General features: G+C 39.3%; 1 protein-coding gene across 6 annotated transcripts in view; it reads right to left on the bottom strand.

Annotated features, from left to right (window-relative positions):
• Window positions 1–26,731, bottom strand: part of anks1ab (ankyrin repeat and sterile alpha motif domain containing 1Ab) — a 41,040-nt gene that overhangs the window by 11,334 nt on the left and 2,975 nt on the right. For 4 of the 6 annotated variants that reach the window (XR_010914374.1, XM_067503488.1, XM_067503486.1 and 1 more), the window contains exons 2-9: window positions 18,845–18,917; window positions 12,123–12,238; window positions 7,959–8,057; window positions 6,826–6,972; window positions 3,080–3,187; window positions 1,692–1,862; window positions 549–686; window positions 327–398 (exon numbers count right to left, since the gene is read on the bottom strand). Coding sequence is in view for 5 of the 6 variants with exons in the window: in XM_067503488.1 (XP_067359589.1) it covers window positions 327–398; window positions 549–686; window positions 1,692–1,862; window positions 3,080–3,187; window positions 6,826–6,972; window positions 7,959–8,057; window positions 12,123–12,238; window positions 18,845–18,917 (924 nt within the window). In the remaining variant the exon portion in view is untranslated. Of the gene's footprint in view, window positions 1–326; window positions 399–548; window positions 687–1,691; window positions 1,863–3,079; window positions 3,188–6,825; window positions 6,973–7,958; window positions 8,058–12,122; window positions 12,239–12,933; window positions 14,388–18,844; window positions 18,918–26,731 lie in introns of those variants that run through there. The other 2 variants (XM_067503490.1, XM_067503489.1) reach the window with 2 other exon arrangements.

The following is a 26,731-nucleotide window of genomic DNA, read 5'->3' as shown; positions in this document are numbered from 1 at the left end:
TCAAAAATTATTTTTCTAATTTCTTACATTTGTCTTGAGTCGTGCCAAATAGTATATAACATACAGATTATGTTTATCATTTTCTGTTTGCCTTTCCAAAAGACTTCATGTATTATTTTGTTGGCTTCCCACACTGTGCCGTGAATTCAGGTCAGCACAAGCAGCATGTGCCATTTTTTTGTACGGATTTCAAATGCAAAGGAAACCATGCCCACCCAGCATAAATCAACACCGTGATGAACAGGTTTTGGTGTCCCCCTATGAAACGCTGCAAGCTTCGAACTGTATCGGTGATTGACACAGTGAAGGTTTAAAGTGATACTTACTCTAATTTTAGCACAGGCATCTTGTGTGGACTCAATCCCTCGTAGATCCCTGATTATCATTGATCCTAGATACTAGAAGAAAAAAAGAGAAAACAAAAACACATGCTTTGGGTCAGTTTAGGAGACAATTTCAGTACTATCAGTACTATGGTAAACAATACCATTTGTTATACTGTCATCTATGTTGGAAACAGTGTAATGTAAAGGCAGTAACTGACTTACAGTTGCCTCGTACCGGCAGGAGTCCAGGATGAGTTTCTCAGGCTGGTGATGCCAGGCGGACACCGTGGCGTAGGTAGCAGAGTGGCTCGGAGGCCGGAGGTTTATGCGAGACTCTTTGTGTCGTTCACTATGTCTATCCTGCAGTAATACAGAGTCAGTGGTAGGTGAGGAATAAAAGAGCAGAAACAACGAAGCCCTGTAAAATAAATCAAAGTATTTTATAAGGCAGAGAAACATTTCTGATTTCCCTTTATTAGTGCACCTTTGCTTCACGGATTTCAGTCAGTACAGACGACAAGAGGGAATATTATTGTGTATTTTACTTTATACTGGAAGCAAAAAGCAGATTCCACTTGTAAAACGTGTCGCTACACTGATTAAAAATTAGAGTCTCGGTCAAGCCAGTGAGATAAAAGACTTCTGACTGCTGGACATTAGTGTGAAGGCAACTGAAGTCTGCCTTGTCAGCACTTTAATGCAAGTGCTGCTTTATCTGCTGGTATGCTCATAAATATTCATGTCCTGGGTTGGGCCTTAAGGTAAGTGTAGTCTGTGCTCAGCTCTTTCATAAATCACTTTTCAGAATAAAATACATTAATGACAATCCCCTAAGCATTTAGGAAAATGATAAGTATTGATTTGACCCAGGGTAGTGCAGCTGCAACACTTTCCATATAGATGCTTCTCTAAGTTTCTCTTTGGCCTCAGAGAGTCAGAAACATGCCAGCTTGACTTGTGTAACCGTCGTAGTAAGATCTGATCACCCAGTTATTCTTAGTTTATTCTTTTAAAAAAGGAGCTGGAGGAGATTCAGGGAGGCACCTGAGAACTAGATTCATGTGAAGAATATGTTGAACATGTTTTTAAAACATTTCTAGAGTTCACACTTTTCCTCCATACCTCTGTTGCTATGTGCAGATTATGTTCATTTTGTTTTTATATAAATGTGTATCTCTCAAGTAATTTTGCATACAGAGCAGCTCTGCATCTGTGACCAAAAAAACAACGTGTCAAGGCATCTTGTCACATCTAAAGCACAGTCTTCATCTTGACACAGCACAGTACAGCATCCTTCTCTATTTATCAGCTAATAAAAGTGAGTTAGGTGGATTTCCTAAAGATGAAGTGGAAGAAGGAACTCACTACAGAGCGTGGCCGCTCACTATATGATCGCAGAGATACACTACAGTCTGGGTCGACTCCTCTCCACCGCCGATCGGACTCAGTCAGGGGTAGGAGCATGTCCATGGATCGACTAGTGTAGGGGTCCATCTGACTAAGGGGAGATGTCGTCTGGGACAAGAGGTCATGGAACTGTCATGCACACACAAACACACACGCACGCACAAATGCAAACAAACACATCACAGACACAGCACAGATTAATGATTTGACAGCAATGTCTGCATGGGCTGGATTCCCTGATCTACGTCCAAGCTTAATCCTCAACAAAAGAGCCTCTTCCATGGAGATTCTCAGTTCTTTTTAGCCCAGTTTAATCTGCCTGGGAAATCAGCCCGGAGTATTCAACTGTTGTGAACATAATAATATTGAAAAATCTCACTCCAAAATTAGCTAACCACTGCAGGAGGATCCATTTTCTCACAAAATGATGTTGGCAAACATTAGACATAAAACAGAGTCTGTTTTTGTTCAATAAAAATAACAGGATGTTATTATCAAGCTCTACTAAAAAACCTAACAGTTGCATCTCACATTATACATCCTTCAAAGCCATCAAAGCCACTAAGACTGGGTTATATGGAGGGCATACTGTATGCACATTTCCCTGAGTGTCTGGTATGCCCAATTACAGCCACCCTTGTAATTGGGCGCACTGAGCACATCCAATCCATTAAACAAATTAGCGCTGACAGTACATTTCTGCACTTTAGTGGTTAAATAAATAGTAAGACTAACATTACTGCTTTCTGTTTTACACCTCTTGGAGGGGTGAAGTGCTTTCGGTCTTCTTGGATTATCATGTCTATTCTGCAAAGAGTAGAAATCGAATTGAGTATTCTAATGAGCACAATTTCTGCAGGAAGACATTTTTATTAAAACAAAGAATTTAATTTAGTAATAATAAAAGTGTCAATGATAGATTCCAGAGAAATCAGTCTGAAGCAGCTCTATATAAAAATAATTTTTAAAAGTATTTAATAAACATGGCGGAAACTTTTATAAAAGGTGCACAAAACAAAGCTGATATATTTAGGTCTATAATTTTCTTGTTGGGTCTGTATGCCGTCAGAAAATAGTGAAAAATCCCTGTTGCAGTAAAAAGGTGAAGTCTTCTTATGGTTTGTTTGGTCCAAATCACACAAACTTGCAGTAGTTTACAGTCAATGCTTTTGGAAATGCTTTTGGAAATAAAAATGCACTATAATTATAATAATATTGTAAAATAACATTTAAAGGAAAAAGACATGAATGCTTTAAGAATTATCAAAACCCACAAATACCCTGAATGAAGAGCTAAAAAGATTCCTATATATCATCTGTATCAATATCAAGATTTCTAGACTTACCAAAATAGGGGACAGACGACGGGATTTAGTCGGAGCCTCTTCATAGGGCCTCTCTGCTAAAGAGGCGATGATTCTCTTCCTGTGGCCAAGGGGACCAACCTTAATAACCTAGAGAGGACAGTGGAAAGAGACTTTACATTTCATTGACACATCAATGTCTCATACACAAAAATGTGTCCAGACTAAGCTAATAGAGATACAAACAGGTGACAAATTAAAAGAAAAACCCGATTAAATGAAAAGATAAACATGATAAATGGAGATGCAGGTGCACTGCGTGGTACAAATGAGCAATTAACATCTAATCATGCACTGTGGCATGTTTTTAAATGCTGAGCAGGCCCAGTTGATTCTGAATCTGGATCAAGATGTTGAGAGCAATAGATGTTAAGTGTCCTAAAATAGGGCTCACTGTTGGGTCATGAATGACAATTTCTTCAGTCACAAAGTCTGCTCAATCAGCTAGTGTTTCACTGGAAACTGTGACTAAAGGTGACATCTGCATTTGGGTCTATGGGAAAGGTCAGTGAATAAACTTAGAAAATGTGACTGACTACACATTCGGTGACTATGACGCTCTTACATTAGTGTGATACACTATTTAAGGTAAAACTGAGTAAGATCAACTTTTCTTTGGGCGACTGAGAATGTCAGTGCACGCCCTGATCAGTAATCTATCCTCAATCCAACAAAGTGGGATATTACAGTAGGGTTGCAAAGCATAAGCCCCTCCTTACGAAGATGAATATATACAAGGGTTCAGTGGGGCAAAAACCAAAGGCACTGAACCACAGAGGAGCGGTCAGATGAGGCACGCTTCACTATATCTTCCAAAAAATGGGCAAGCGCCAGGCCTTAATGCTTGACCCCTACGAGGGGATTCAGTGACTCTGTTTTGCTTTGCATTTGCTGGCATAGTTTGGCAGTTGTCCCCTTAGAGGGTAGGGTGACAAATAAAATCAGTGTTTGAGTGATCAGTTTGATCCTATGATGAAACATTTTATACCAATGAGAGTGGTCTACTTAAGGGTGATGATGCCCCAACCACTAGAGCAGGAGGAGGGGGTGGGGGAAGTTAGCCTATGAGAGATTTTAGACCATCATTTTAGAAAGTGCTCTCCACCACCATCATGAAAAACTGAATGCAGTGAAATCATTTGGAAGAATGTTGTTCCATGCCTCCAGAGACTCGTAGAATCAACACCAAGGACTCATGAAGCTGGTCTGGTGATATGTGGTGGCCCCACACCTTACTAAAGACACTTCATGTTGCTTTTTCCTTTAATTTGTCAACAGCCTTTATATAAAATACACTTGCACACAGTTGGTGGCATGCACTCCTTACTTGAAGGCATCCAAAGTCAATAATTCATCCTCAATCTGTTCTGCCATAAGCTTAAAGTACAGCACCGTCTTCGTCCCAGTACACTCACATTCACAATGCAGTTTTAGATATAGTTCCTAAATAAGAGAAGAGTAATTTTTGGATGATTATAGGTAATAATCGAATAAGATAGGAATTCACAGATAACAGTAGGGCATAGCTCCACTTCATTAGTCATAATTTCTGTTGTTAATTTACAGCAATTTAGGACTGCAAACTCAAGTGCCACACTAATAACTGTGGCATCTGTCTCTGCAAACCTTTCACACATACCACTGAAGCTTGTGCGGCTAAAAATTTCAGACGAACAACCAGAGATTAATTTTATGTAGTTGAAACTCATTATCTCAATACTGTATATTTGCATAATTGGCTATTAGCATCGATGCTCATCCTGTAAAAGTGGATGTGGAGTGATAAATGTTACACTTGCAATTATACGGTTGGTACAAAATAGTCCATGACAGGCTCATATGGTTCTTTGTCTGAAGGTTTAATTATTTACTCAGTGAGAGTCATAGGAAGAAGACTGCTGTACAACTTGTCTCTACTCTGGATTTCATTATTTCCCTGTACAAAACCCCAGTGAGATCAGGGTGCATGATGCTTGTGAAATAAGAGAAGTTTTAAATAGTAATAAATCTGCTTGGGATTTACGGGAAATTTAGGCAGGTTGTAGATCAGCGTGATGCTTCATACTATGCACTAAAGGATGCTGAGGAGGATGTGGAAAATGTAATGGCCAAAGCAAACTCTGCCAAGATGCTCAGAGGCAGTTCTGCTACTCTGCACAGTGAAAGTAATGTGCCCTGCTCTCTCACCCATCTTTCTGTACTGCATCGCAGACTGCTGGACACCATCCCTCACACATTGCATATACAGCATGTTTGGCTGCTGCTTTACTGCTGCTGCTGGTTTCTGCCATTTGGCCGCAGTCGCCTTTGTGTTGGTCACAAATAGACACACATGGAAATCTGCATCTGGCTTGTCTGGCTGCCTGTCATCATCAAAATAATGCCTTCTTTTCCATGACTATAACTGTAAAATGTAAATATGTAAGCATATTTGGAAGCATCGGTTTATGTACTCTATTGTAAATATATTTATAACAGAACTATAAAACAATTGTACAGCACAAACAAACCCCAGATAAATTGTCACGCTGCCTTAGCAGTCAACATACAAGGCGTCATGTTGCACTGTATACCCTCCACTTTAACTATATTTAAATTCTTTCATGTCTAGTTTGTTTTGCGGAGGTGCACATCAGCTACATTCAGCCTCTGAGTCTGTGCACATAGGCTCCATAAGTACGGCACCACCCCCCCACGTATAAATTCAGTTTAAATCAAGGACAGTTATCCATCTAGTTATTTTCTGTAACCGCTTATCTTGTTTAGGGTCCCAACTGTCATAGGACCCTATCCCAGGGCCAACACGGAGAGATGGAGGCAGACAGACAACAATTCATACCTACGGGCAATTTAGAGTCACAGACTAACCTAGCACGCATGTCTCCAGACTGTGGGAGGAAATCGGTGTACCCGGAGGAAACCCACGCAAGCCCGGGGAGAGCATGAACACTCCACTTAGAAAGGCCACGGTCGGCCGGGGACACGAACCCACAACCATCTAGTTATGAGGTGGCAGCACTGCCCCTCTTTGGCAATTATATCTACAAACTGCCTGTAGTGCAATTGATTCAAACAATCCTGGCTTCTCACTCCTACAAGACTAACGACTACTTGCACTCGCTCATCACATGCTGTAAACTTCAGTTAAAGGCTGGTTATTTCTTGGCTGATATGAAACAACTTTAAAAGCCAAATTAAGTCAAATGATTCAAAGAAAATTAAAGATCAGGGAAAACTCAGGAGAAAAACTATTGTTATAGATTAAACTTGCACACAGAACAACAACAACAACAACAAAAAAACATATCTACATCTATCCACATGTTAAACCTAACTCATACAAATATTTCTCAATAACCTTAATGACTTTTAACCCCTAAAAATGTAGACTCCTTTATAATAACAAATTACCTTAAAATGTTACACTTCTTCCATAAGAATGAAACCAAATTATATACAGTGGCTTCTTAATTTACATTTTATGTTTATTATCTACTATTTAGTCTGTCATTTTGAAAGAGTTTCATATGTAGTCCATGCTTCATTACACAGTGCTTTTCTGATATTTTAGCATCCCATTTAAGTCTCCTAACCTCAAACATGACTAGTAAAACTGAGGACTTCTAATGACTTTGTCAGAACAGAGGACAATGAACAATTTCCTGCTAAAGCATCAGCTGAAAGAGCCGTAAGAGAGAAAAAGAAAATGGATATATGGATTGTCTTACATTGACGATCTCCAGCTCCCACAGGTTCTTAACACACTCCAGGGTGCGGTAGCCACTTGAAAGAAAGTTAGGCAGATATTCATGCAGGCCAAGGCCATCTAGCCAGGAGGCAAGAGATGTGCTGCCATCACAGCCCAGTGCTTTTACCTGTGCAGCGGAGAACGAGACATATGGTAAAGAAGACAACAATGGAACAATTGTTTGTACTGTGGAAAATAGGTGACAGCAAACTGCAGTGTTCATTCTTGTTTTCCAGTGGTGGCTGTAATTATACCTCACTAAAGATGGACAACTGATTTAGACCTTTATGGCTTCCAAAGGCTGACTCCTACTGACTTTTCCCTCTAGTGTCACCAACAGGTTGACATTTTTGGTTTTTAAGCTAAATAGGCTGCATTTTGGACAAAACAAGTATTGATCTGACTACTTTCTCTATTACCAAGAAGATGCATAACTTATGGCATTGTGTAGCAAACATCAGCGTGTTGACTCAGTGGTGAACGTAGTTACCAGACCTACTTAACATCAGCATGTCAGCAATGTCATTGTGAGTATGTTAGTTTGCTGATGTTAGCATTCAGCTCAAGCACCACTATGGCTATGCACAGTCTCACAGAGCAGCTAGAGTGGCTGGAGATCATCAAACATCCCTATTCACAGGTCTAGAAACATTCTTTTCTCTCTAGATAAACTGTAGCCATTTTTCTTACAGCAATCCATGTCCAGTCAAAGCAATTTTATCATCCCATTGTACAATATGTCCAAATCGTTCCTCTTAAGCAGCACTACTTAAAAGTTATACTTAGTGATATAATCCCATATGTAGGTTGGTTTCATTTTTAGTAAGGCAATATTATTAGTTTCTTGCGCTTTTGATTTGTTTGCCCTCAAACTTGGAATCTAAAAATATTTTTCCATTTGCCACATTTTGTTGAAAGATCAATACTTAAGCTCTGATGAGGGTAACAATATGCCTTTTGCATCTACCCACATTCACAAAATATTTCCTGTCTATTTTTTGCTTGCTGTTGTTTTGAAAAAAGAATTATTTTTATTTTTTTCCAATGAGACACTGTCAGTCACCGTCCTTCCTCAGTGCTGAGGTTAAGTTATGATGTTATGATGTTAAGTACCTTGGGCAAGCTGCGTGCCGCATGGAGGATTTTCTTTCTGTGTCCTGGGTCAGTGATCCCAATGTCTCTAAGGTCTTGGTCCTCCATCACGTTACTTCCCTACATGTGCACAAACACAAGTGACAGGCACAAATAAACACATTCACTCATTCAAGCACACACGCATGCAAGCTAATAATCCCTTGCACGGATATACGACTCACACACACAAATGCATACAGTACAGTATTCACACATAAAGCACAATAGGATATGACAAGTAGCTATAAGAACACAGCTGAATAAAAGCGTCATATTCTACAATGTAACTACCAGGTCAAAATTGTAGCGGTATGTACACACACAGAAAATGCACGTCTCTGACACAAGCAGTAACAGTAGAGTGGGAGGACAATGAAGTCAAATAAATTGTGCACGCCAAGAGTAATCAATCTAATGTGCTGCGAGTCAGAGGGAACAAAGCCTTCGTAACTGCAGCAGCATTTACAGGATCCTTTTGCTGCCGAGTTTCATTCGAGGAAAACTAAACAGTCCAAGAACAAATAAATCTTTCACTTTTATTTGTAACAAGTGCCTAATTTAGGACATACAAACAACAAACCAGCAATCGCTGTCCACTTCTCCAAATCTGGATGTAAAAGCGGATTCTTGGGTGTTTAATGTAGCTGTTCATGTTCAGTTATCTTATTCCAGTTTATAAGGAAGACTAAAGACACAAGGAGAGCCCTGAAAATGTGGAGCTAAGCATTTTCCCTGCGGACTGCTGCAGATTGATTGTTCCTGGCCAAGAATGTTAAAATGTTCTGTAGTCTTTACTCAATCTGCTCTCTCTGGATTCGTTTCACAGCACAATGCAGCAGAATTCACAGGCCTGTAGCAGGGTGCAGTTGGGAGATTACTCACTGATCGCTAGAATAAAAGGTCAAAAGGAAATGGGGACTGATGTAAAGGAGGCCCAAAATAGATTCCCCACTTTTATTCACACAGTTTGAAGTTTGATGATGCCTCGGGAGGCATGGGAAACTTATTATTTCATGCTGCATTTAAACATGTGACAGGAATGTATGCTTCAGTTCTTACATAGCTTATGAGCTATGGTAGTTTGACTTAATCTGATACGACTTGCAGATGTAGCCATGGCAGTGAAGTCCTTCGTCTCACTAAATGCACTCAGTTGATGCAAGAATGAATTAGAATTGCACTATTGCTCTGCCCCAAAGGAGTTGTTTAGAAAATACAAACCTTGTTACTTTTTTAAGAGTCAGGAGGAGTAACAATGATCTGGCTAAGGAGGAAGTGCTTAATTTATGTGTTACAATATGTATGTTCAGTTCCACATTATAACATTCGAGAAAGAGTGGGCTGCAGAATCTGATGCAATATTAATGCGGGAGAAATGCAATGTAAATGCATGATGGGAACATCTAAGATGTTTTGCACAATTTGCCTCATTGCCACATTATGTTGGGCATCAGAGCAACAAAGCATAACACAAAATAAAACAAAAATCATGTGGAATTTTTGTCCATGAAAATAAAATGTGACGGCATGGAGACCAAGAGAAGAAAGACACGGGCGCCCCACTTCTGCTAACATGAAAGGCGCACAAAATGATAATCATCGTGTAAAAATTATGAGAATGGGCACACCGCTGTTTATAATTTATGATCCCTCAAAAGCTGCATCTCAGAGCAATCATCACATGCAGAGAGCCTTGCCGACTCATGTGAGTGCCTGCTCTCTTGCTCTGATGGGCGGGCCCAAGGAAACTTTGGAGGCAGCACTGTATATCTTTAGCTGTGACAGCCGTGGTTGGTAGGTACAGTATGGCTGGTACTGTATGCCAACGTTCCTGCTATCGCAGAATTAGACCGAGGAGGCTTTGTGTCTTCTTCTGAGCTCACAAATGATAAAGAGAGTGTAAAAAGATCTGCTGTGACTTTACTGTGACCTTTTCACATGTAGAGAGTTTCTGACATGGATGAAAGTTATTGCCCTTTTCTTGCCTTATTGTTCTTTAACATGAAATTATAACGCAAATGTATTCAAACGTGACATGAAACTGAAAATGTGTACACCCATATACTGACGAGACTGCTGTTATTTCCAATGAATCCCACAAACAAATTCTGATGTTCAAGCTCCCTTAGATTAATGACATCTGAAGCAAGTCTGACAGAATCTAAAAGGGCACAATATTAAACATTCACAATGTCTAGCTGACTACTCTGACCTTTCCCTTGTTTGCAACCTCCACATCCTTGTAAATATCCATGGGTAATTTGCCTTGTGAAGCTAATGATTTATCTTCTTGATGCATCAAGTCCAGCAGACACATTAGTTGCGGCATGAAAATGAACATCACAATGCCTAATGACCCATAGTGCTCATCACATAACTGCCCAGAAATCTTGAGCAACATGGAATCTTCCAACCCAATTGGTAAGAGAAGAAGGTTAGAAGGTTGATTTGTTGTTTTTTTTAACTACCACTTAGATAACTATCCACTATTAAACAATATCTTACTACATTAGTAAAAAAATAAAAAAATAAACAGAATTTGTAAGTGATTTCTTTAGTTCCCTAAATTACCTACTCATCAGGACATTATGCCCTGTGAGCAGTAAGGAGTAATGTATGAATGATGATCATGTTCTTTAGCTGCGAAATCCTAAAGAACACGAATCTTGTACATCTCCGTCTCCCCTCAGTGTCTTCAGTAAGATATTTTTACAATACAGTACATGTGTCAATTCTCTCTGGTGGACAAACTATGTAACAGGTAAATTACTTAAATTACCTAATACCTTAAATTTGTCTGGCAGTTCTGTACTGCAATGTTTTTGTATTTCATACCAGCTTATCTTCAATAAGCTAACATCTGCGGATCCTGTTTTTCAGCCTAGGAATTTTGATCTGGCTCTAATCCTTTTAACGCATGCCATGACTGTATATTACTACAACACATATAGCCATGTGGTCTTTTGCTAAGCAGTAGAGACTAGCTTGCACCTGCACAGCACAGTATATGTGCAGAGTATGAGTAGTACTAGTAGGGATGATCACATGTTTATGAGGACCCACATGTTGTGATGTCATGCCTTACCAGAAAGAAAAACAGATCAGAGAGCACCAGTCCTCAGCTATAACAAGTGTTTGTATTCACAGCTTTGGATGCAGACAACTTCCCTCTCAGCTTACTGGTCTTACATTACTGTGTTCTGCTGTGAAAAAACTGACGTAACATACAGGCCATAATGCTAATGCAGCCCTGTGGTGTGGGAAATGTCTGTCTTTATCGTTTAGGCCTAGTTATATACAGTGTACATTTATGTTTTTCAGAGTAACATGGCCGAGGGATTGCAGCAACATGGCGTTTTCCTACAAACACTACCAAATGAAATGTCAAGTTTACTTTTGATGCTCTTTACATGTTCAATTTATCCATATATAGTCTGACAGAGGCATTAAAAATTGCAAAACACTGGTGAAAAATTGCTAAATAAACTTGCTAAATAATAGATCACCAAAAATTATGTTTGCATTCTAACACATGTAATTAACAAAATTTGATAGTATAGTGTATAACATTAAAGCATGCTGCTGTGCTGTATTCATACAGTGTGAAGTTAGTGCAAGACGTCTCATAAGCACAACAACCAGAGCACAGATCATAATGGGTGAGAGGATTTAGTGAGATTTGGAGAGCAACAATGCAAAGTGTACAGTATTTAGAATAAACTACAGTGACTGTAAATGAGAGCATTCAATACAGAGTGAGCAGGTGACTATAGTGAATTGTACTGTAAAAGAGAAAGTAGGATTGGGAACACAGGAAATATTTAATGGATTCTGGTATTCATTTGTCCTGCTATTGGTGACAGCAAATATTATTTAAAAGGGCTCTGTGAGGGGCCATAAATCCTCACAGGGTCATGCACTGCACAGAGGTGAAAAGGGGTTATGAAACAGAAAGAGGGAAGGAAGAAAAAGTGTGCAAGGAAGAGTGAGAAAGAGAAAAGATGAGGGGGGAGTGGAGCTGCTGAGAGACAAGCAGGGGGCAGAGTGGTGACATAAAAAGACAAATGGAGCTAGGTTGACTGGGGGGGTTGAGTGATGTAAAATGGAACCGACCCTTGAGATGACGTGCTGCAGGTGACTCACCATGAATCGTAGGTCGTCAAAGCCATTGAGCAGGAACTTGCTCTCGTACTGCGGCAGCCCCACGTGCTCCAGCCACTCTCCAACCGGCTGGTCCAGGGCTTTACCACAGGCCCCATCTGCCGAGAGAGGGAAGCGCTTCAGCAGTGAGAAGCCGTTCAGCCGGTAGCAGCGGCACTCAGAGGACGACACATGGCATTGCCACATCATCCTCGGCCAGCAGAGGCAGAGCCGAGTGCAGCAGCACCAGGCAGGGTGGGGGGGAGACAGGGTCCAGGCTGGGGTTGAGGGGCTCCCACAGTACAGGCGGGGGCCCGGCTAACTCAAACACAGTAGGAGGGTAGAAAGTGCTGCAGGCCCACCTCAAGCCCTGCAGGGGACTGACTAGGCTAATTTACACCCACTGGTGTTAGTGTGACTGACTGGAAATGTCAGGCGAGGGTGGAGGTAGTGCAGGGAAGGAAGCCCATCTGAAGCTTGGTATTGTTAGTTATGTTGGACTGAGCCACTACGGCATCTTCCAACAAACACTGTTCACTAAACATTCCTTTAGTGAGCAGATGAGCAAATGTAAAAACAAGTGCCTAGCTAGTCCAAAAGCATAGTAATACTGAACAGTGTAAGTCAAGACACTAGATATTTTTCAGTTTCAGGGAAAATGGAAATTATGACTAAATCAGGCATTTTCATACATCACACATAATTTACTCTGCTTAAACTATCCCCATGGTTTTTTTCTAAAATCAGAAATTATTCCATCACAGATATTATTCAGTTCCCCCAAAATAAATTTGTCACCATTTTCACCACATACTTGTAAAGCTCTGGCTGAGTCCCATGGCTTCATTGGTCAACCTCTTTGAGAGCTAGGACACGGCTCATACAATGAAGGTAGCAGCATTCTAAAGTACTGTTGAGGTACTCAGGTTATTTTTGATCAAGGAATACACATTTGCTCAAAACATGTTTCGTCCTTACTCCAGAGCCACACGGAGTACGGTCAGGTAGACATATTGTAAATCCTACATCAAAAAAGAAACGTTGACTTAGGATTTCCACAGTGTGCTGATTCCAAACTCCTCAATTCATGATCAAATCCAAATATAGATTCCTGGATTAAGCTCCAGGTAAGTGGTCTGCCAGTGGAAAAAGGTTTGGTGTCCTTGGTGGTGCCAGTGCTCCCTGTGCTGACCAGCATTCACACTCTACAGCAAGCTGCTGGCTGTTTGGCTCTGCCAGAGAACGTGCTTCTCATCTCTCAAAGCAGTAAATCCAGGTTCAGATCCAACAGACGGCAGGTGAGCCTCTTGATTCTGAAGCAAGGATGACTGCAGGACCACAGTGCAGGTTAAGCTAGCTCCTTCCTGAGGCAGGCGCCCCACATTCCCATCCTAGCCCACCTGGCTCTTCTACTTGCTGGGTACAGCTAGCAGCCTCTGTGCTCAGGGCAGAGGTTTGCTGCATCCCCTGCCTGTCTGAGACATGCAGGCAGCGCAGATGCAGTCACAGCAGCTGTTCCTGGCTCACACACACGTTACCCCTCACTGCTCACAGGGCATAACGTCCTGATGCTGGCTACTTCTACATAGGAGACCACAGATCTGCTTCAACCTCAGCCAATGCTGCCACGTCTTTCCCACATCCACGACAGCAATAGACTCAATAATCATCACCCCTTCTCATCCTAGCAAATCCCTCAAGCTCTTCTTTTTAAGTCCTCTCGTCCCTCTCTGCTTTCTTTCTCTTGCGCTCACTCTCAAAGCCCCATTCTCATACTGTGTGATCGCACTGCAGGGCTGCCGTATGCTGCCTGATGAAGTGGGGTACTGCTCCACGTAACCACCTCTCCCTCTCTCTTTCACTATATCAATTCCCCTCCCTCTGCCCCTCTCTATCTCTCTCTCTCTCTGTCTTGCACTCCGTCTCGCTTCTTGCCTCTCGTTCTCAGACACACAGACAGATGCAAACACACATACACACTCTTTTCCTCACCTCCCTGTCTACCTCTCTTCCCTGCTATTTTGTACGCTTTCTTCCCTTTACAAACGCACACATACTCACTCTTGTCTGCTTCACTCTAACCTTACCCCACCTCTTCCCCCCGCTCATCCACGCTGCACTGATTAGAATTGCACAAAGGCACTCTGATCTTGCCAGTACAGAAAGGACGCCACCATCAGTGGCGAGGAACAAGCATTGAGAGCCCAAAATCACTGTCCTTTTCTGCAGAGTAGGACTAGAATATAAACAGAGATCCAATGTTGTTTTGCAAAAGCATCTGCAATAACTTAGGTTAACACAGGATACTCAAACAAAGCTTCTCATCAAGTCACTGCTTATTAGCAGATGGCTTTAATTCATTTACATCTCACTTTAATGATAGGACAAGGGGGGGCAGCATTGATTCAAGTCAGCAGAATCTCTAATGCACTCGTACAGGAGAGGGAAAATGAGAGACGAGATGAGAAGGGAAGAGACACACTTCAAGTCCATTTCCATCTAGCCCAGTCATACAGCATGACAGAAAAGAGGCAAACTGCATTATGTACTTCCAGATGATCATGTCACATCATCCGTTTTTAGAGCACAACGGAGGCTACTTACAGTGAAAAAGCTCAGATAAACAAGTGAGATAATATAAAATTCAGCCATTTGAGAGAATTGCCAGATTCGACACATGGAGCGGAAGACTTTAGCACCCACCTATGCAGAGCTGCTCACTGCGTCCGTCACTGGTGTTATCTGGGTACAGCTGCAGGCAGAGCGTAATTATGCAGGCTTTCAAGCTGCTTGCAATCACCTCACACATTCCAAGATGGGTAGTCAGCTAGTCAGTAAGGCAGTTAGGGCAAGGAGAAGTGGTGCCAACAGAGTATGGCAAAGTGAGCGGCTATTGATTGAACCTCCTCCGTAATTGGCTGCCTGTACCGCTGTTGCTCTGGCGTTAATGATCAGGTGAAAGGCCAGGTCAGGTCTCCGTGACCCTTCAGTCATCCGTGAGGACCAGGAGAGTAGCTGCTGTCAGATTTGCTCCGACAGAAAAAAAGAATGATGGAAAATAGGAGTGATGGAGAAAAAGAGTGGGAAACAAAGAGAAGGACAAAGATAAGATACAGAAAAGGACGTACGGAGGAGGAGGCAATGAAACATATTGGACAGATAAGATGGTAAAAAGTAAGTAAGATGGATTAAAGTCAACTAATTATGATTCACTATGAGATCCTCCTCCTGTTTCTTTCCTCCTGAGCGTCACACCTAAGTCAGCACTTGCACCACCATATCCAGACAAAGACCGTTAAAAATACCAGTCACCCCATCCAATTACTTCCATTCATTTGGGACAGCAACACCGCCCACGATAGTAGAACCTAATTACTGACTCACAGAGTATCCAGCACCCGTCTACGGGGGGGAACTGGGTCATTGTCTTATCCCCCGTTAAACAGGCCAAGCTGTCAAATCTATCCAAGTGGATCTCAGTAATGTTAGGCACTGCGAGGTTTAGACTTGGCTTTGATGAGCGCCCAGAAAGACCTATTTACAGGGGAAAAGGTAGAGGTTGTGCCCAGTCGTGCCTTTTTATCAGAGCAGGAGAAAAGCACTAGCTCCTTGTCAACATACCCAAGCACTGAAGAAAATAAGCCGCAAAGCTGAATTAATTCAGGGAAACTGAAGGCGGACTCTTTTTCCTTTGAACGTAAGAGTGTGCCTGTACACAAACCGAGCCAATGCCTCCTGTGTGCTGTTAGCGGAGCTCTATCTTCACTCCCTCACTCTTTTTAAGCTCATTTACTCAGTGCTCTCATAGCACACGATCGAAGCACTCGTGATGGGCACACAACACAAACAACTCCATGGTTAAGCAAAAACAACAGCCCAAAACTGGAAGGCTGTTTTTATAGCCACAACAAGATGATGTTTCCTGAAGGTAAATTAGTTGTACTTGGCTTGACATGAGAGAGGCAGGATACAAGGAAAATGTGTATGCAGTCAAAATACCCAAAAACAAAGACCGAGGAAGTTTACCCATCTCCGTCACAATACAAATGTACAAAGGTTGGATAGAAGTGACAATTTAGTCTCGCATTTTGTATAATCCCTCGCACTCCCTCCCTCCTCCTCCTCTCTCAGGTTGATGACTCTAAAAAGGTACCCGTTTGGGCCAGGTGACACATACAAAAACAACAGCAGCATCCTTTCAACCTCCAGAACTACTTCCACATCCCGATTAAAATCGGAGCAGCAACAGCATGACTCAGCTGAATCTGGGACACCTTCCATGTGACATTCCTTACACAAAGTGTATGAATAGCACGCATCTATATGTGACAGAAAAAAAAACCCAACATATTTCCTCTTATGTAATGTAAAATAACCTTAGGCTCTAATTGTTATGATAGCAATTAATTGTACTTGGGTGTGCTGGGAGTCAATCTACAATTTAAATTATAAATTATCACAGCCAAGGAAACCAGCTTTGCTTGAGGACTTTTTTTTTTTTTAATATGCATCTTCTTTTGGCATAAAATAATACTAACAAATATAAAAAACTCTGTCATAATTAAAGCAACCTGGAAGGAACTGATGTACTATATAAATATTAAAATGCTGATGGTGAAAATGCAACTGCTGTTGCTACAACCATTTATTACTGTTATTTGAGTAGAATTGTAATTATGTTATTTAAATTGTCTGCTTTTTCCATATTTTTATTCCAAGGCACACAGAGCTGCATGCTGTCCCTGAGAGTTGCTGTAAAAGCACTTTATATAATATTTATATTTACACAATTTATCTACATGTTCTTTCCATGACTGAACGTAATATTTAAGACAAGAAAAAGGAACGTTAATTTTAGAAGTTATTTTTAATCTTGGTAGACCTGAACTGGTTGCATAGGTCACGCTAACCACGTAGACCACAAAGGCACACACTGTCTGCTTTATAGAGTGAAAGGAAGAAATGATGCAGGATTTAACAGACTGTAATTACCCAGTGCTGCAGTAGTAAAAGTCCCATTCCCCTAATGCCAGTGTCATTCCTTTTCTATTTTTATGAATCCGCACTTTTTAAAAAAAAAAAAACTGGTATTTTACTGTTTCTCCATGTGTCTTTCAGCTTGGGTTGTATTACACCTTGCTGTGGTCAGTGAGACACATAACTAACGGAAATGTTATCTAAATAAATCTAATGAGACTTAGAAAGCAGCCCTTTGTGGACTTTAAGATGCTGTTACACAACCCTGTGTGATGAACCTCCTATGGCAGAGTATCTAATGAAGGTAGGTTTACACTGTATCAACTCAGAGTGTTATCTAAACAAACTGAGCTGATGCCAGCTGGCTTCTCCCTCTGCACTGCCTGAAGGGCACTTGATGAAGCATACTATCAATTCAAGCCCTACTGAGATCTACAATAACTTCAGAAAAAATATGACAGCGAGGGGAATCCAGAATTAGATTTCCAATAAAGTGGAAACCTTGTGTGTAAAAAATGACAGTGATGTGCCAAACAAATGCCATGTTGAATCTCAAATAGCCAAGTATTATTTCAATGGATACACAAAACATCAACAATTTATCGAGGGGCATATATATAATTACTGAATAGTTCTCACCAATATATTATCACCCTAAACAGGTAACAAGGATAACCTTAGTTTAAAAACAAACCTGTTTGATTCTCAGTGATCAGTATTTATAAGAGGGAGGGGGGAAGAGGCGAAATCTGAATCAGTCTCAATCGTGCACGTTTTTCCGCTGGTCAGATAACCTATGACATGAGCACTCTGTCAGCTTTAGACTTTTGAGACTAACTGCTGCTACAACACCAATAGAGTGCAAGTCAGAAGTTTCCAATTACACAGACCCTATGACAGCTACTGTAATGCTGTAATGTTGAACAGACTTCTACCTGGTTCATCTCTGCAGTTAATATGGAAAAGCAGTCAACAGAAACTCCTGCAGTCTTACACACTTAATCACCTCATCCTCAATTATGAGAGGACCTCAATCTTTTCAACCCTATTTCCACAGAAATCTTAGTCTTATATTTGTGCCAACTGATGACATAAGGGTATTGTACAGTATGTTACATAGTCAGCTTCATGGTTAACTACAAATAAACTGCACATATTTTTGAAACCTACTCAGCACAATACTGACAAAGGCAAAATATGATAAAGTTGTTCATTTACTTGGTAGATCAAAGTGTGTTACAAAGAAATGTTAAATCCCGTTTGTCAATGGTATAGGGGAGAAATAGTCAATTTGGCAATAAAAAGAAACATTTATCTGTGGCTTTCCATTACATTAATTTCTTGTTAGTTATTAGTCATTATAAACACAAACACCAATTTATCTGCAATAAGCATAAATCAAACAATAGTTGAAATACCAAAAAACAGCTTTTATAAAAGCTGTTGTTGCCTATAATTTTAATAATTTACAGAGTGTAAAACGTTTGACTGCTGCGAACTTTACATATAACTTCCACCCAACAAACTCTAGGGGACAATCATCAATGAAGTACTAGGGGCATTTAGAAGCTTTATGAACGGTTGAATGAGAATGAATGGCTTCAGAATGAATAAGACTCTTAATCCCTCAGTCCAATTTCTCACTTTGCATTAACCAACCAATAAATTACATACAGTACCACACAGTCCAACTCTTCATAAATTAAAATTCTATCACCCTGGACACAGAATAACTAGTGACGCATTACCTGAGCTTGGCGTGGGCTGTCTGTTTTTGGATGTTTCAATTCCTGCCCCAATCATGTTGATGATCTTCTCAATCTGTTAACAGAACAGGCATGAATCAAGGAGGGGAATGGTGATTCCTTTCCATATGTTTAGACATTTTCTATGCATGAAATGTTTACAACCATTCTCCATCCCAACATAACAAAACCTATTTGAAAAACAGTGATATTTAAGGAGTGGCACTGGGTGATGAGTTAGGACAGAGAGCTGCTGGTGCAGAGAGTGATTAGAAGGACATAGGCTTCTCTGCAGGGATGGAATATAAGCAACAATCCAACATGGACAGCAATTCAACGACCGACCCACTGCTCAGCGAAAACACGACAGGGTAATGATGTGAATTAATATCTAGAGGCTTTTGAAGCTCCAATTTATTGAGGCCTATAGAAAGTCTTACAGCCAAGCACTATACAAACCAACCCTTTGGAGATTCAGATCAGCTGCTGACTGTTTCTTAGTGAGTATTTGATTGCCCTCTTGGACCTGTATTATTTAGGCTTCACAAAAAAATAAAAAATAAATAAAAAGCAACAGCTTACTGCAAGGTTAAGTGAGCACAACACTGCATGCAGGAGATTACAGAGTCACTCAGAAAGGAGTTGTTTAGAGGCTTAGAGCAAAAAATGTTTATTTAAGTAGTCTCTGACTTTCCAGGAGAGAGAAAATCCATTTCCAGGTTGTTTGTTTGCTTTTGTTTATTTTGCTGCATAATCACTCAGGTTGAGACCAACTGTATTTGCTGCTAGATACATTATGTGGTGCCAGGAGTGGATACAGAAAGTGTAGGTGGGCCAGTGAACGTTTTAAATGTTTTCATCCTAGCAGGAATTCATTAACCTGATCCACTGGATTGGCAACTGCCCCAAAACTAGGATTAGAGGTCGATCACATTTAATACAACTAGTATTCACTCACATTATGTTTTGTTATAGTTATGAAGAAAGCTAAAGTTATAAATACCTACAAGTCAAAGTTTCAGTTTAAATCTGTGATATCCTGTTGATGGATAACGCCTTTTGCTCCTCTCTGTTCTCAGCCTACCTGCTCTGTTATACTCTTCTACCTTCTGCTACACTCTACCATATGCTGCAAAGCCCTTCAGGTATTATTCATTATAAAAGTACATTAAATAGGAATATTGCAAAACTTGCTCATTAAGCAGAAATCACTGAAAGTCTCTGATTGGGTAGACCTCTGAAGGGCAAGGCATGCGGTAACATGTACTGACTTGTACATTATTAGATTTTTATAAACAACTTGATCTGAATAATAGAGGTCCTGGGGCAGAACTATGGGGTTAATAAAGTCAATATAATTATCTGATAAGCATATATAGAGTTGAACCTGGCATTTTTGCTCATTCAGTATTCCGCTCTCAATGATTCCGGCCAAAATCTCAGTGCAGTAGTGTTTACAGGCACTGAGGCAAAGAAAAGTATTAAAATGTCATTTAAAAACAAAACAAAAAAAACAAAAAAAAAAACAAATCAAAAGAAGCATTAGAATCAGTACAGCCTTATCCCAGCTCACAGTTTGTTACAAGCAGTCTAAAAGAGAATGAGATGGCTACATTTACAGTACAAGTGTTAGAAGAGTTGTTACCCTAATCTGTCACGCTTCTGTTCCCTCTCATTAAACATTCAAACACAAGGCTTGTTTTTCAAACATTCAGCTGCCTTTATGGAAACATTTAATTTTGAAGCAAATTATTATTTCTCCATCACCAATATAAAAGGAGGATATGTATGAGTCATGATATCCCAACTCAGGGAAGCAGTCTAGGAGTTATTATATGAACAGCACATTGGAACAATAATCTCATCACAAGTGTAAGCAATTTGTGTACTAAGCACCACAAAACATGCTGACACTGTATTCAATATTCTGAGGTTATCATAGCAGATAGAAGCTCCAGAAGATGCTTTGACAACTTTAAACAAGGCAATTAGCAGCAGTTCTATGTGCGATCTATTGCAAATCAGGCTGGGAGCTAAATTTAGAATCACCACAGCAGTTTATTCACAAATCAGCAATGAAGATTTCTGCAATCCTGAAAAGCTGATTCTGCTTTCACTGGTGACACCAGAGACAGAGTCAGGCTTATTTGATGCAATATTTAGTGTTTGAAAAAGCCCGATGCACTTCGCTAGTGGCATCAACATTGTGGAAAAGCCTTGAATCATTTGGAAGTCAGGCACGTGGGACACATGGCATATGCCTCCAGCAATACAGACCTTGCATTACTCTTTGAATTAACCCAGTTGCATTCTATATCACACACACACACAGCTTTACTTCTAAGCTTAAGTGAACCTTTATTAATACCTGTCACCCAAATGCTGCTTCAAAGGAAACCAGTGTCAAGTGCTGAAATATTACATATCATCTTGCACATAAAGCCTGATCCATTGCATATAGCAAGCTAGATACTATGGTTTAGAGTTTAAACATATTCTATACTGGACCTTCTCCAGATTATAGTTTTTGAGTCTTTAAAAATTAAAAGATTATTATGAGCTCCAAAACTCTCCACAACAGAGCACAAACCTTGAGAATGCAACTTCACCAATTTTCTAGGGCTTTCTATGGCCAGACACTTTTGTATGACTTTAGTTTAGTGAGTAAATGTATTATAATACTTTGATAACTTTTATTGGGCATGAGTTTGCCATTTTCCCCCCAGAGTCAGATAGCTTTGGTGAATACCTGTACAGTCCTATTATACCTACACTCAATGTGCATCATTGGGTCAGATATTTGTGGCTCTGTTCCCAAAAAATATAGAAAGTGTTATATTATAAAATTAAATGGAAAATTTGGCTTGAAAACTGGATTCTGCTGTTCCATCAGGTGAGTGGCTAGCATTGAAAGAAAACTGCTCCAAAGGTGCCGTACTTTGACTGACCCTGAGCCAAAACAATTAGTCGATTATTTGAAGTTAAAAAGAAAAATATTGTTTTCCATAACAGGTTCATTGTATTAGTTTCAGTAGTGAAACAATGCCAAATATTCACAAATAATAGCGTTTTTTTTTTTTAAACATACTTTGTTTTTTTTTCGTCATTTATCATAAACATAATAAATAATTGAAGTTGGCATATTTTGGAAAAAACGAAACAAGACATTTGAAGAGGTCAGGTTTGGCTCTATGAAGTTAGATTTGTATGCATACTGTGCATAACTTCACTGTATACATTTTTGTAGTTCAAAAATAAGATGGACTACATCATTTAGATGTAGTACTAACTATGAGTGGTCAATTATACCAACTCTTCACATAGCTACAGCACATTTTCAATAGAGAAAGTAAACCATACTTTAGTATTTTGCACAATGTTCCTAGAGTTACTTTGTTAAGTTTTCCTTTTCAGTTGTAATCTCCTTCTTGATTTTATTTGGGGACTGCATTGCCATTAGTCCATTAGTGTTTATTGACATGGCAGTGAAGAATTAACACATTTAGTACTTTTAAATATATCACAATGTATCAGTTTTACACTGTTTAAAACACTTCTATGAAATTTCGATAGTAATGTAAAGTGGATTTGGGCCACATTTCTGGAGGAGCATGACATTTCAGCTCACATCACCAATAATTTTAGTAGCACAGGCGGCTGTGTTTGATGTCCTCTTATTTTATGCTCTGTGTTTAGCTTTTAACCATTTCTTACATGGCACTGCTTCTCTTCCTCGCCTCTCTGTTATCTAATCAACTGCATGTCAGCTAATACAGGAGAGATGATGTGAACTTATCTTACACGCAATGTGCCATAGAAAACGCTACTGAAGTACCGATTCCTAAACAGAGCATACGATGGAAATGGTGGCTGGAAATAATAAACTAACAAAAAAGACAGACTGCTTTACTGGTGCTGGTCTGGAAACAGGATTACCTCCTTCAAATTATTGTCAATAAAGACAGATGGGCCACTAGCTGCACACTATGCAAGACCCAAATCATATCATTCACTCTAGAAGTGCCCTTGATTTTTATGTGTTTTCATTATTCTGTCAGCTTTGAAAGCACACAGCATGAAGTTACTGAGGATTGGTAACTTTATGAGTAAATCTACGGTAAGGTTCTAAACACATCTGTATGACATACTTACACTTCATTTGTTTGAATTCTGCTTGTCAGGTACCATGCTGGAATTGGGAGTTAATGTCAGAGAATGTCAGATTATCATAAATTTAATTCCTCTATGTATTTTTTTTCACCTGCTCAAGAACAGACTTCAGCAGTAAATGTGACTGATATCTTGGAGCTGAATTTTAATATTAATGTTTTCAATCATCTAGATTATGACAACTATGTTCATTTTTCTTTTTTCCAAGCAGAAATTGTGAAATAATGCCAAATACTCTCTGATTCCAGCTTTCTACAATAAGAGAACCTCCTGCTGTACACACTTATGCTGTACCTGCTGTATACACTTACAGTAATGATTATCAGAAATGACAAGGTATCTAAATTTACGGTCCAGTCCATTAGGTACATCTGTACAATGTAATGCAATCCAATACAGCAGCTTTCCGATGTGGCAAAACATTAGAACCATCTCTTCATATAATGAACTCTAGTACAATTCCCCCACTTATAAAATGTGTTATTGGTTAGTATGTTCTAGGTAAAACTATGCTGCACACTGAAAATCTATATTGTACACATTTGCAACACCAAAGTAAAGTATTACTGAGGAAGTTTAGACAACCAGTACAACTAGTGATGGGTAGTAAGGTCCATAGGAATGCTCTCAATCTCAAAGCCTGTGGAATTACACGAGCAAGGTACCCTTACACAGCCACAATAATACAGAGTATGGAAAAATGGAACTCAAATGTTTTGACATGATATGTTATGGAGCATCTCTCTACTAAAAAAAAATTTTTTTTTTTCTTTTAATCTCCATACTTTAGCTTTACATTTATATTTAGTGATTTAGCCGATGCTTTAATCCAACAATATCTGAGATTTAGTGTCAATACAAATCATTGCAAAATCCCTTTATATATTTGGCCAAATAAGCCAAACTTATTGCATAACAGTTCTGATCCTACAAATAAGCAATAAATTGACTTAAGATGTAAATAAACTACATTCAAAGCCAGCTCTAAGCGCTTTATAAGTAACTCTATGATGTGGACACATTTCAGTCACTATACTCTACAGATAATACTATTAATGCTGTATAACTAGCCCTTGACATTAAAATAGGGAACTAGCATTTGAAAGATAATATGTCATATGACCATCTACCACCCTACTCCAAATGCCTCTAGTTTTATTTTGTAATAAACATCATAGAAAGGTTACAGAAGGTTGCTTTTGATTTTAATCAATCTTTTGCAATTTCTTTTCCATGTAAATGTCACTGCTTGGCAATATGTTTCCTGCAAAATGTGATTTCCAAGTATAAAAACATTTTACAGTTTATTTTGTTGTTAATGTTTGTAAATAACAGGGTCAACATTTTAGATAAGCAAATACTATTGGTCCAGCTTTTTCTGTCATGAACTAACAACTAAATCCATTAATCTGGCAACAAAAAAAGACCGATTACAGTTTCAAGATGGTAATCAGCACAAAAAAATAGAAAATAGAAATCAGATATTCGTATCACCTAAACCGTCTCTGCCATCTGAATTCTCATATAGCTTTTTGTCCAGAGTAAAAGGTTTTGAACACATCTAGCCCAGTAAATTAAAGAGCAAACTGCTTAGACTGCGGTGTCTCTTGTGTTACATTATTTTATGGGCAATGCGACAGGTGAAAGAAGACAGTGTCTTTCTCCACCCAGTACCAACGCACCATCACCACTACTCTCATATTCATGTACCACATCTGTCAAACCAGATCTTGGGATGTGTTCACTCTGCTGTAGCGCTCTATATAAATTATAAACCAGCTTACATGTACTTCAAAAAATATTCACTTTACATCAATGTGAATTACCAACATGAAAATATTTTCTGGGCTCATTCATAGTCACTGTGATGAACCCAAATTTTTAAGATACTGAAAACTAATTTTTAATATGGTGGAAATAACTACTAACTAGTCTTTTTTTTACTGTCATTATCAAATGTATATATGTTACAAAGGTCTTTGAGGTACAAACATGTGAAATTATACCAGGCTAAATATGGGTATTCTCATTAGGGGTCCTGTTCTAGACATTACTAAATGAAAAAAGCATTTTAAAATCTTAGCTGGGTAATGAAGCACACGTCTGAAGCCACTCAAGCATCTGAAACATGAAGTTATGTTAACCTCTGCCTTTTGACTATTAAACAGATGGAATGAAGACATCAATCACCTTAATCATATTTGCCACTTCTATTATTAGTAACATGTGTTATGGTCACTGAGGTGCCATATTCTTATATAATAGGGTTGTGGTATTAACCCAAAATGGAAAAGAAAACTACAATGTAAAATTCACACATGCACAAATAAAGTTTATAATTTGCTGCCTTTTTAATCTTACAATTGAGTAGTTAGGTTAAGGTTAGGGAATTTAGTTGAACAAAGTAAACCATTCAATTATATTCTGGTCCTGCACGGTGTTGTTATATAGCTTATAATCATTAGTATTTGAGTAGTTAAGTAGAGAAAAGACTTAATCAGCACATTAAAGTTTAATAACAAGATTATTGGGAATTGATGTCCAAGTAGTATTCGCCAATCCAGCACACCTATGACGTGCTAGTTCCGAGTTAAAAGTTGTTGTTTTTGTACATTAATTGCAATTTATATGGGTTTGTTTTGAATTTTGTTTTATAAAAAACCCTTTAAAGTCATCTAGTAGCTTAATCTTCGGGGAGACACTCAATTAAAAGCATTTAAAGCAATAAAGCTAATGTTAGGCTAAATTCTACAAAGGGAATAATGCTTAAGCTAGCAACACCTCGACAGTGCTCATACATTTGCTACTTGTACTTCAGAAATGCTAACAGTAACTGTGGTTTCGTGTTACCATGTGAATACAATATCTGAAAAACTAATTCTAGCAATTTGTCAAGTGAAACATTAGCAACGCGTTAACATTATTGTTAGCTTTTAAGCACTGGTATTTTCCTCTAACATGCTAAAGTTAGCAAACTTTGCTCAACCATTGCTTTCGATACAACTTATTGGTGGTGACGTCTGAAGAGACAGAGTAGTTAAACGCTTTTCTCGTCCCGGAAGTTGCGCTGGATTCAATCAAAACACAAATCAATCAAAGCGCCTCCACTAGCTACGTAGCTAGACAGTGTGGCGAATTGTGGAGTGGGAATTTGTGGAAAACCATTAAATGACTTTTATCGTATAGTTGACAAAACATTTTATTCCAGATGATTAAAAGAGACTCTATGGATTCTGGCATTATCAATGCCACATTAATTTTAAATGCTCCGGCGGGTTTTTTAAAAATTGCTGATTAATTAACTTTTACATGAGCAAATGTGCAGCTCTGCGACTGCAATGTAACGTAACACGTAAGTGCACTGGAGCTAATGCAGGTTTTGATTAACAAACAAAGTGAAGTTATAACAATTAGATTATAGTTGACATTGGACTAATTGCAGCGTAGGTTATAAAATAGAATAACTTTACTTCATTTGTGTACAACATCTTTTAAACCTGAAGATTTACCTTACTTTACTTGCAGTAACCTTAAACGCGTTCAGGGGTCGTCGTTGTCATCACAGGGAGTTAAACTTGATGCTGCGAGGTTATGTCACCAACTTAGCACCGAAATGCGTGATGACGTCATACTGCATTTTCCGCTGAAGCTGGGTTTGGTTAGTTTTTTTCGTGTGTCAGATGATGTGGAAGTGTGAAAGCATGTCTGCTTTGGAAATAT

Source organism: Channa argus, chromosome 5, assembly GCF_033026475.1.
Source record: "Channa argus isolate prfri chromosome 5, Channa argus male v1.0, whole genome shotgun sequence".
Taxonomy (NCBI): domain Eukaryota; kingdom Metazoa; phylum Chordata; class Actinopteri; order Anabantiformes; family Channidae; genus Channa; species Channa argus.
This window is presented reverse-complemented; position numbering and strand designations above follow the sequence as displayed.